General features: G+C 34.8%; 1 protein-coding gene across 1 annotated transcript in view; it reads left to right on the top strand.

Annotated features, from left to right (window-relative positions):
• The window catches only part of LOC119575919 (transmembrane protein KIAA1109 homolog), a 70,578-nt gene that overhangs the window by 15,881 nt on the left and 42,197 nt on the right, over positions 1-12,500 (top strand). The window contains exons 18-37 of the mRNA XM_037923453.1: positions 1-50; positions 721-840; positions 994-1,236; positions 1,550-1,866; positions 2,088-2,288; positions 3,209-3,860; positions 4,034-4,215; positions 4,528-4,738; positions 4,965-5,144; positions 5,759-6,016; positions 6,183-6,305; positions 6,519-6,752; positions 8,374-8,577; positions 9,691-9,885; positions 10,030-10,169; positions 10,531-10,684; positions 11,169-11,278; positions 11,444-11,624; positions 11,756-11,917; positions 12,403-12,500. The exon at positions 1-50 is cut by the window's left edge and continues 148 nt beyond it; the exon at positions 12,403-12,500 is cut by the window's right edge and continues 6 nt beyond it. Coding sequence (XP_037779381.1) covers positions 1-50; positions 721-840; positions 994-1,236; positions 1,550-1,866; positions 2,088-2,288; positions 3,209-3,860; positions 4,034-4,215; positions 4,528-4,738; positions 4,965-5,144; positions 5,759-6,016; positions 6,183-6,305; positions 6,519-6,752; positions 8,374-8,577; positions 9,691-9,885; positions 10,030-10,169; positions 10,531-10,684; positions 11,169-11,278; positions 11,444-11,624; positions 11,756-11,917; positions 12,403-12,500 — 4,015 coding nt within the window. The remainder of the gene's footprint in view (positions 51-720; positions 841-993; positions 1,237-1,549; positions 1,867-2,087; positions 2,289-3,208; positions 3,861-4,033; positions 4,216-4,527; positions 4,739-4,964; positions 5,145-5,758; positions 6,017-6,182; positions 6,306-6,518; positions 6,753-8,373; positions 8,578-9,690; positions 9,886-10,029; positions 10,170-10,530; positions 10,685-11,168; positions 11,279-11,443; positions 11,625-11,755; positions 11,918-12,402) is intronic.

Below are 12,500 nucleotides of genomic sequence, written 5' to 3'. Positions count from 1 at the left end.
CAGCTCACCAGCACCTGCATACGGGTTTCCTAATGCTATCTGGATTACAGGTAATATATATATATATATATATATATATATATATATATATATATATATATATATATATATATATATATATATATATATATATATATATGTATATATATATATATATTATATAAGTTATATATACTATATATACTATATATATTGTGTATATTATATATATTATATATATTATATATATTATATATTATTATATATTATTATATATATTTTATATATATATATATTATATATATTATATATATATATATATATAATATATTTGTGTGTTTGTGTGTGTTTTGTGTGTGTGTTTGTGTGTGTGTTTGTGTGTGTGTTTGTGTGTGTGTTTGTGTGTGTGTTTGTGTGTGTGTTTGTGTGTGTGTTTGTGTGTGTGTTTGTGTGTGTGTTTGTGTGTGTGTTTGTGTGTGTGTTTGTGTGTGTGTGTGTGTGTGTGTGTGTGTGTGTGTGTGTGTGTGTGTGTATGTATGTATGTATGTATGTATCTGTACCTGCATCTGTACCGGTGTCTCTGTGTGGGTGTGGGTGTGTGTCTGTGTCTGTTAATAGTAACAGTAGTCATGAAATGTTAAACTTATCCAATGCTTTGACATATACTTTTTTGTTTGTTTTTATTTTTGTTTATGTGTTTTTTCTTGGAAACTTCTAGATATTTATTTATTTATTCATTAGATGCGTGGTCATGCTATGTTCAGCTCAGAGGAACGATCTTTAGACGAAGAGACACTTGAGTATGCTTGGTTGGTGGAGCTCACCATTGGAACACTCAAGGGAAAACTTACAACACCTCAGGTATGGCAGATGTAATTACAGTAGATACTAAATAATTGCATCAGTTGAATATCAATAAATGTAATGAAAATTGATGTTAAATAGTGTACATGTTCTTACATGGAGTCATGTTTACTATGTATTTCACTACTAATTACAACATTTCTCTTACAGCTCCAGAACATCCTTACAGCTTTAGAAGCCTTTTTGCTGACTGTTGAGGACATGGAGAACAGTCTACGTCATCCACGACCCTACATGTTCTGCTATCATAATACCCCACAGCCACAGTGCATTCATACCACTGCAGACCACTTTTGTCCTACTACAGATGCTATAAAATACAAGATGGTACGAGCTTCTGTAGATGGTATTAATTTGAACTTGGTGGAATCTGGAACCATTCTAAGTATAGAGGTAAGATTGAGTAAAAGGAAGAATTTTATTTTTTCATAGGTTTATATATTTGGACCATATATAAGCCCACCATTTTATTATTGTTGTGATAATCATATTAACCTAATCTTGCTATTTTGTAACTCTACTTGCTGTCATGCTACAGTGATTTCTTTCTGAAAATATGGATTTTAGATTTTAAATTTGATCAAAAAACCTTTATTTCAGTGTAGTTATATTATCTGTTTATTTTTTAGGCATAGGGATAAGCTTGACTTATGAGTTGTGATTGATATCTGGCAAAGGTTTCCAATGACGTGATATAATTTTTCAGGTTTATCCTATAAGAGTAGCAACTTGCAACCTCCATGGTCAGCATACAAGGTCTGGAATTACAGCTCATATCCAGAACATAAGTGCACGAAACTACATCTGTGGTCAGTCTGGCCTAAAAGAGAATGGAGGGCGTATAGAGGTGGCTTCCACGTGTGGGACTTCCACAAGTGGTGCTGGTGGGGGTGGACTTGGCTTGGCTGATGTGTATTCTGATGTTTGGCTTGAGTCCTCTGCTGTTATGCTGGGGCCAGTGTATGTTGATGCAGCAACCAGTATGGATGTCTTGCACCATGACATGCAGCTTATCCAACACAAGTAAGGAATATATTTTGATATCACTGCATGGTATTTCGACTTAAAAAGTGAAATCTTTCTTTTCCTCCTTTTCCTTCTCCTTCAACTCCTCCTTTTCTAATGTACTGTTTCTCTGTAAAGTGTTGTTATTTCATGTTTTAATTATTTCTGTACAACACACATTTAGAACCACATCAAAGCACACAAACCCTACACACCTGTAATTTTTTCCTTTTTCACAGGTTCCTTAAACTGCATGATGAAAAGACTAAGCGCCTGTGGTTCCTCTGGGCTCAGGAGACCACCAAGGTATCTGCGCAGGTATTTGGCAAGTGTGGCTGTGTTGGAGGCTGTGCCTTCTTTGGAAACAACAGGAATGGATTGCTGTTCTTCAAGCCTGGAAAACAAGACTTTTATAATGGCTTGAATATAGCCCAGTTGAGGTATGGTTGATTAATTGGTGAGCAATGATGCTGTTATAGATTTTTTTCTTTTCTTGGTAATTTTTTAGTTTCACATCTCCAACCTTGCAATTATTATATCTTTGTTCACTGTGTAATAAGTATGAGTTGTTATTTTCAATCAAAAATTATACAAATTAAAATGTTGATAATTGTTTATGAAATGACTACATCCACCTACTCCTGGGAATCCACAAACATTGCAGTATGGACTATAAGCCTTCATAACCCAAGGGCTTCACCCCCAGACCCCTCTCCCCACCTGATCTTGGTATTTCCCTACTGGGGCTCTTTCCCCAGACCTCCTCCCTAGCGCCGTGGACTTGCTCTCCTTGTGGCATTTGTCGTGATATATTTTCTTCATTTCCAATGGTATTTTTGCCAGTATAGATAATTTAATGTAAAAGTAAATGTGGTTTTCTCATTCTTTATGATTGTCATTAGATTTCCCCCTCTTAGTACAATCATTATACAATTGTATACCAAAGTTTTTCCTGTTGCACAACTTTCTTATTATCAATTTGCAAAGAAAATGCTATAGATGAAAAGTGTCTATTTTTTGTTGTTCTGTCCATTACTGACAAAGTTTACCTTGTACCATACAGTTGTGTGTAACTGAAACTATACTCTCTCTTTTCTGAAGTTATTGTTGGTACATCATCATCATCATCATCATCATCATCATCATCATCATCATCATCATCATTATCATCATCATCATCACCATCATCATCACCATCACCATCACCATCACCATCACCATCACCATCACCATCACCATCTCCATCACCATCACCATCACCATCACCATCACCATCACCATCACCATCACCATCACCATCACCATCACCATCATCACCATCAGCCTGTGTGATTTTATATCTATTGTCTTTGTATTTCAGAGTGAATGAGAGAACAGAGGACCCTGGTTATGGCCAAAGCATCCTTCAGGAAGGTCAGCTAGTATTTCAGAGTGGAGCATATTCTGATCTTTCTCAGAGCCAGTATGACTCGCATGCAACTGCTAGTAAAGATCACTATGCTCTCAGCTCTGGCTACATGAAGAGTGCATCTCCAGCCACTCCAGCAGATATACATCGTGGAAACAGTGCTCTCCATCATATTTCAGATATACATTGTACAGATAGACTAAACCCCCGACACCATTACCAGAGGGAAGTCTCAGTTACTAGCCATGATTCAGACCACCATATAGTAGATATGGAGTCTAGGAGCCCCAAGGGAACTGATGAATCCAAGGATGTGGTACTGGGTGTACCTGGAGCATCTCCTGGTAGTCTATCAGACCTGAGACGGTCTGTGGATAATGTGAATAGTGCAAGGCAGTCAAAGATGCCTTCTAGTCTGTCCCTGCAAACTGAGCTGCCACTGCATGCAGCCAGTGGTCCCAGGCTGTCAGTGAGTGGAATGAGAGAGTCAAATTCAAAGCAGTCATTGTCTAGTCAGCAGAGTCTTTTGGCTAGTGTGCAAAGGACCATCTCTATTGGTAGTGAAACACAGTCAGAAGCTTTCTTTTCAGCCAATGAAGACCAAGTAAGTTAAAGTTACAGAGATTTCTAAGATTGAGAAGATGATATACAGTATCTCGAACCTTATGGGTGTTTTCTTGTGTTCATGTGTCCAACATTAGCTTATCCATACATCTGTACAATTTCAGTAAGTAGGCAAGTTTTAGAGGAGGTCAATATCAGATCTGTTTTTGCCAGATGACTGTCATTGGAAATGGAGAAGGAACATTATCAAGAGTATCATCACAACTGAGCCTGCAGCCAGTACTGGAAGATCAGCATTCACAGATGAGGACTGATCTCTCCAGTGAGACATCAACACCTCCAACTCCACATCATGACCCCAGTAAACTTACCATCAGTTCTGGAAGTTATCATAGGTTTGTATTATGATTCTTGTTGTATGCAACATTATTTTTACGGGCATTAATATATGTTTCAGATTTTTTCAGGTGTTATGCCTCTGGAACTTACTTATTTTCTATTAGTAGTGGAGATGCCTCTGGAACTTACTTATTTCTATTAGTAGTGGAGATTTATTATGCTTTTGAGATGTTACAGAAAAATTTATTATGTACTGTATTGGAATACAAAAGAATAATAGTTTCAAAGTTTAATTTTAGTTAATTTTAATAAGTATTTATATATTTATTTCTTGCAACCAAAGTTTTATTTGTATGAACCTCTTCTAGTACTGAGGAAGGCTACAAAAACCAATCATCTTCCTGTAGTAGAAGTAGACATGATAGTAGCAGGAGCACAAGCAGCTGTAGCAGCAGTGGTCACAGTCCATGCCTAGACCACAGCCAAGCATCCCTCCTGCATTCGCTTGGCTCTGAATCTTCGAGAGGATCTGAATACCACCAACCGAAGAGATCCAGGAAGAAGAGGGAGAGGATTCAGGTAATGAAATCCTAAGGGAAGTAGGTACTGTTTCATGCAAAAAATAGGTACTTAAAGATGCTTCTTGATTTTGTGAAAATGTTTGTTTTAAGATAAGGAATTCTTTCAAAAATATTTTCTGAAACTTTTTAGAATTTCATGAAGTCTGATCTAAACTGATAGAACAGTGAAGTGATCATCCTAGTCCTTACTTGATTTTAAGATAATAACCTTGTTTTTGGAACAGGCATCACTGGACTGCAGTGGAGATAGCAGTTCTGAGGTTGGAAGCGTATCTAGCACATCCTTCATATCTGCAGTTTCATCACAAGAGGACATTGCCCTAGTAGATCTCCACATGCAACTCAACAAACCAATTACTGATTCTCCACTTCTCATGTCTTCCTATATTAACCACATGACTCAAGTATGAAGGGCTAGTTTATTATTGTTTTTCATATTTTCAAATTATAATAATCGTTATCTGAAATCCTGTTAATATTCTTTATCAACTAAATGTTTAATTTCCAAAAGTAGATGTTTTAAGTTTCACAGAGTTCAGATTAAGGGAATGCAGTGTGCATAGAATGATGATGATGATGATGTTGTTGTTGTTGTTGTTGTTGTTGTTGTTGTTGTTGTTGTTGTTGTTGTTGTTGTTGTTGTTGTTGTTGTTGTTGTTGTTGTTGTTGTTGTAAAAAAAAAAAAATCCACATAATTTGATACTCTGTGAACAAAACTTAAACTGTAAAAAAATGCATTTTTATAGAGAAAATGTTTAAAATATACAGGTAGATAATGATACTGTTAATGTAAAAGATCTTGCAATGTGTTTATGAATTATTGGATACTGTAGATACAGTTGTTTTTCTTCCTAATGAAGTAAGTATTAGTAATAACTTATTAGCTATTGATGGTAGGGGTGATACTGTTACTGTTACTGTTTTCAATATATTGTGCTATGTTAAAATTGTTGTATAGATATTCAGTTTACACAGTTGTATTATTTGCATCATCACATTGCTCTTCATGTCATTTTAGCTTCGATGTATGAATTGGGACACCCCAATGCCAAGCTTCAAGGCCTGCAATTGTGGAGCTCCGGAGTGTCACATTCCAGTTTTTGAGAAAATAAGCGAAGGCTTCACAGCTATCAGGATGGTTGATAGTGGAAGATTGGCCCCCCCGAGGTCTCCTCCACCTGCATCAGGTCGCACACCATCACACCCTTATACCTGGGATACTCCAATATTCACATGGGGCGATACACAGGATGAGATGGGTCATGAGGATTCACAGGTACTTAATTTAAGGTTACTGAAATAGAATATGATTTTTTTATTGGTCTAGTTTTAACATTTTATGAAAATTAAATAAACAGACAGGCACCCTATTTGCATGAACTAGAGCTGTCTTTGGGGGTTATTACCAGTTCAAGCTTGGTTTATTGTAAGATTAATTGCAGGACGTAGTTGGTGGGGTATGCGATGCTAATACTACACGTACCACTGTGGTGGTGAAGCTGAAGAAGGATATAGACATAACACTTTCTCCAATGGCTCTAGAATCTGCCCAACTATTCATTGAGGTAAGAAAAATTTTACAAGCTAAGGTATTTTTATTTGAGGTGATTAACCATCAGTGCTCCCATGTCTTTCTCTTCCTATGATCACTCCATTACTTTTATATCCTAAACATTATTCTAGTTCCACTGTTTTATATTAAATTAGACAAAGATATTTGCTTATATATGAGCATATGAATGCTAACAGCATTACTTTGATTTTATTTCTCTTTAAAGGCTCTAACACCAGTGATGGAGCAGCTGCATCCCATGTCAATTATCAACCGTGCACATATGAAGTCCTTGTCTGCAGTAGCGGGGCAGAATACCCTCAAAAAGGAACGTTACATGTACTGGTCTCGGCTTAGGGATAAAAAAGTAGCAGGAACACCTGAACAATCGGCAGTCCTAAGCACAACCTATCAGGAGAGTTGTTTCAAGCAAATGCAGGGGCAAGTCACAGTGCCAAGGGTAAGTACAAGATGCTGTTAGCTTGAATATCATAATCAAATCTTTGATATAGAATGATCATCTTTAAATATACAAGTCTAGTGACTAAATTTAAATAAACCCTCAGGATCTTAGTATATTTTTGGCATTCAAGGAATAGTATCCTTCAGTCAAACAAATGATATTACAGAGGACAATTTACAGTTTTCTTCGTGACATCGTCATATATTAGAATTGGAAATATTGCAATAATGCACATAAGTTGGATACAGATTTTTTTTTTTTTTTAATTCTGTAATGTTGTATTGTGATTGTCTATGGATTAGTGTGTAATGTGGTTAACTTACTTGGAAAATGTTGCCTCTGATGTAGTAATGTTTTGTGAAATATCTCTGCATGTAGATGGCCCTGCAAGTGCTTAGCCACAAATGAGTCAATTAGTAGACCTTGTAACCTCACCTGATTATACCTGTTTTTATTATAAACATTATAAGAATTATAGTGTTATTGACATTACTGAGAGCAACATAAGATACCAGAAAATAAATTTGAAAATCAAGGAAAAGGGGAAAGTCAAGGAAAAAGGTAGTACTCATAATTGGATCATTGATTACTTAGTGGAGCCATCTGTGTGTAAAGACAATTAACTCAATCGGCACAGATGACAAGAATACATGCCATGCCCACTGTGATATAAGTTTATTTATTGTATTTACACATAGATTGCTGTACAAGTACTTATTCACCAAGGAGTCAATTATTGTCCTATGCATGCCACCTGTTTACCCTTTTCCTTGATTTTTGGAAAGTGCCTTTTGTATTATTTCATTATCTCTAATATTACTAAGATATTAATAACAATTTGATAATCATAATATCAGTAAGAATAATAACAGTATCGATATTAATAGTATTAGAAAGAAAAACACATTTTCCCGCTAATTCAAGGAATGGGGAAATCAGGACAGGTCACTAGGTCCTACTCCTGGACTCCTTGCTGGCTGAACACATGTGGAGCCATCTGTATGTAACAAAATTCACTAAAAACTACAGGGGGTATTACATAAATCCATGATGATTGGGTTAGTAAACCAAATTCACAGTGGGCATGGCTGTAGATACATGCCAATCCCGGTGGCATGGGGTTAATGTGTTTAACCAGGTTTGATAAATATTTGTTCTTATTTGTTGTTGCAGGGAGTGTTTGGTTGAATTTACTGAAAAATATCAAATAATAGGGAATTATTGTGGGGAATGATGTTTAAAAAATATCAAAATAGGGAAAACATTAAGGGGAATGATGCTTGGATAATAACAAAATATAGGGAAAACATCATGGGGATTGATGTTTGGGAAATGTCATCATATAGGAAAAACATTGTGGGGAATAATGTTGGTTTAATTTTAAAACAAAGAGCCATGAGGCAAGAATGTGAATTGTGGAAAGGTATCAAATTCATTAAGGAGACTAAAAAACATGTGTGCAAATGCTTTCCTTGAAAATTATCATATTTTTAGATTTTTTGTTTTGTTAATTAATGTATTTGTCATTTGTTGATATATATTTCTATATATTTTCTTAGGAAATTAGAGTTAGAAATAGATGTAATATTCTTTTTAACAAATTCTTTTCTTCAATCAGGTGAACATTACACTACTGCAAGCGTCCGTGGTAGAGGAAGTTATATCATTCTCTGCCCTTGATAACATACGGGACTTGACATGTGTGTCCTTATTCTCTGTGTGTCTAGATAATGTTAGCCTTCAGTTTTATTCTGGACACCAGTCAAAAAAGTCAGTCCATATGTACATGAGGAATCCGCATGATCCTGTTATGCAAAAGAAGGTAAAGTACAAATTCCCATGATGTTTTGGATGTCAATATTTCATGATTATCTCTCTCTCTCTCTATTTTGTATCAGATACTTTTAACAGTTTTTATTGCTATGTTAATATAGTTTGTTCAGTCAGTGTTAAAGTATTATTTGATACCATTTTGCATCAGCTGCTTTATTGGTGTATACTTCTTTTTATGCATCTTGTCATATTGTCATATCTTGCTTCAGTCTGATTAAAGCTTAGACATCCAATGGTGGGGATATTAAATAAAAACTTAAAAGTACATGTTTAGTCATGGTTGTCAGTGTTCATGCCAGATTTATCTATTTGTAACCATGATATAGTTTATTAAAATTATTTTCAGTCTTTTAAGAAATTTAAGATGTATGGTGTTGAAAGGGCAATAATGATTTTAGTTGTTTGTATATACCAAGCATTTGTATAATATAAAGTTTGACCAAAGTAATCCAAACTTTCATAATAACTCAAGCTAGGCCAGTGGTTCTTAATCTTGGTAGAGATACAGAACACCAAGTTTCATTCGTTCATTAACCAAACCCTTTGTAATTGGAAAAAAAAATATTGGATAAGCTTTTTAGATCTTTATTTTCTGTTTCAGTTTTGGATCTTAGAAGTAAATGTCACTGTGTTACCTTTATCTTACTGAATTATTTTAGATAAGATGTAAATAACCAACAGAAGATGTTTTCCTCAATTTTTTTGTTTTATTTTATAAATGAAATATTGCTCTGAAGAAGCATTTCAGCAAAAAAGCCCTAAGCATATTCACCTTTTTTTTTGCTCTTCCTTTCATTGCTTTATTTGTGTCTTGTTCAGTATTAATCCTTTAGATGTTTTCATTATATATACTCACCTGACTTGCCACCTAGTCATGTTTTACTAGATTGCATCTTTTGTGATTTGGCTGAGGAGACTATACTCCATAGTACTGAAATAAGAAAAATAATTGATAGTATAGATATTATGGATTCTTTTTACATGCTGTATATATCTGTTATGTAATTCATGATGAAATCTCATAATATCAGTTATATTATATATATATATATATATATATATATATATATATATATATATTTTTTTTTTTTTACTCTTCAAGGGAAAAGGTAAAGCAAGACATGCAGTTGATTTACTAGCAGAACCAGTTTACATTGAGACTTCTGAGAAACAGCAGGAGGAAAATATGATGTCTGTTGATGTGAACAAGATGCATGTCCAGCTGAGGCGCCTCAAGAATGAAAGTGTTTTGCTAAAGGATGCTAGCATAACAGCAGTACCAAACCACAGATCTAAAGTAAGTTTACAAAATAGTAAAAGAATACTTACTGGTTTTGGTTTTAGAGCATATACAAAAATTGGAAAAGGTATTGGCTAATAAGTTTAATTTCCTGGACTGCTGTTCTAGAGCTCAGTTAATGAACATTAATATTTTTTTCAGGTGTTGTTTACCTTCAAGCGCTGTGCTCGTGTGAACAGTGAGGATGGAGACAATGGAGGCTCAGCAGGAACCCCAGTTATGGAGGATGACAGAATGGGTTTCATTATGTTTGAGGCAGGCTTGGAGAATGTTGCATTAAGGTATATTACTCTGTCTTGTTTTAAATAATTATGAGTAGTTGCATTGCAAAGACAGGTAATTTGTTAAAAGATCATGTATTGATATAAGATATGGCTGATTGATACTTAGAACTGTATATATGTATGAGTTTGATAGTATGCTAATGGTTCTTGAAATGATATCCGTTAGAAAATTTGCAGAGCCTAAGGTGGAGCTTGATGTACTACACGGGATGGTAAATCTTGACACCATACATTTAGTGGTGCTGTCAAAGACAGGCTTTGGCACAGAGACTGACTGAAATGATGTACTAAAGACGAGGAAACACGAGACCCATAGACTTTTCTGAACGACTAGAGATCAGCTCCATCTGTGCTCCAGATGTCTAAAGAGGACGAGCATTCTGCACGCCGATTGCGACAGATCTCTCTGCAATGCAACATGTGAGATTACTGGAGTCACAGTAGATTTAACTGCTGTCAATTCTTTGAAGTGCAAAATATACCTTCAGTACGGTGAAGATTTGAAACTTTATGTAATTTTAGTTAGATGTCATTCAGATCTGAATGTCATGTCATTCATCATGATTAAATGTTATCATTTTCAAATTATCTTGAAGCAAAGTCTTAATCAGTAGAAGATGTATATATATAGATATTATATTAGTATAAGTCATATAATATTATATATATATATATATATATATATATATATATATATAATATATATATATATGTATATATATTATATATTATATATATATATATATATAGTATATATATATATCTTATATATATATATATGTATATTTTTATATATATATGTATATATATGATATATCTGTATATATATATATCTGTATATAGCTGTATATATATATATATATATATATATATATATATATATATATATATATTGTAGCTGGAGTTGACTAACAAAGCATTTATAGGCAAAGATGCTATTGTCATTGTTGGAATGACTCATACCCTGTCCTACCTAAGTATGCGCTTATTTTTCAGACCAAAGACAAACGTGATATTACATCTTTCATGGTGGAATTGAGGACTGTTTGGTTCAATTTTGCTGCCCCCCCTCACACTCCATTCACTAAGAAAATTGATTTCACAAGGTAAATATTGTAAATTTTAACATTATTGGGCAGGGCATTTTTCATTAGTTATATGAAATACAGTAGATGTAGTTAGTGCAGTAAAGTGACAGTCAAAAATTGTCTGAGCTTAGTTTTTGAAAAATATAATTTCCAACTTTACCCTTTCCTCACTTTTTTTTCCAGACTGGACTGGAATTTGCTTAGCACAGCATCTCCCTCAATCAATGCTTGGATGAACCCAAGTGACCGACTCACTGTTGCAGTCATCCAGTTCCTGCATGCGTCAGAGATTCGCAGACTGGGGGTCATGGCCTCCCTCATGGCAGAAGCTCTTGATGTGCAAAGTCTGCATGTACCTGTCAAGGTATGTGTATAGAAGCACAGGAATGATCTTTAATTCATCTTGTTAAAGCAGGATAAGCAGATTGTTTAATTTTATTTGGTTTGTCTATTAGGATTATTTGTTAAGGTTAGTGATTCTATATACTGTTTCAGAATAAGTATGTCAAGCTGATGCCCCTTAGTCAGACACTTCAAGAAGATCCTTCATGTCAGTTATGCACAGTGTTACGTCGTTATGTTCTGCAGTCATCTTCACGCACCATTGAGAGCAACTTAACACCACAGCATCTTCCCAAGCTTGCTACTCTGAGACAGGTATAATGTGAAACAAAGATGATCTAAGAAAGTGTTTCTCATATTGGTTTGATAAAAAAAATTCAGTTCATATTATAACCCCATCTTCATCTTTCTTTTCCAAATTCAGTTCATATTATAACCCAATCTTCACCTTTTTTTTCCTTGTCTTATATTTATATTACTGTTCCTGTCTCTTGGTTATAATCTTCTTTTACAGACTATGTTAGGGATCTTTATCTTGACTGTAACTTCTTACATGGGGATTTCCAATTAAAAATCTATCCATACATTTGAGCTCTGTCATCCTTATCACAGAAGTGGCCTAGTCAGGGCAGCCTTCAGTCATATTTGCTTTCTCAAATCCTTTACACCTGTATACAGTTTTCTTAGCACTTATGAGTTTGAAGGGCCACATTGAGGTTGCTCTGCTCACTCCTACCCTATTAAATTCTTTCTTAAAGATTTTACCAATATATTTATCAGTTATTACTGTTTTATCACAGGGTGTAGTGGTCCTAAGTCGGCAGTGGAAGAATGCATTGTACATGCCACTGTTGATGGAACAAACATTTAGAAACAAGCAGGCACGACCAACATTTAA

Source organism: Penaeus monodon, chromosome 8 (genome assembly GCF_015228065.2).
Source record: "Penaeus monodon isolate SGIC_2016 chromosome 8, NSTDA_Pmon_1, whole genome shotgun sequence".
NCBI lineage: Eukaryota > Metazoa > Arthropoda > Malacostraca > Decapoda > Penaeidae > Penaeus > Penaeus monodon.
Note: the sequence above shows the minus strand (reverse complement) of the source record. Positions and strands in the feature narration are given on the sequence as shown.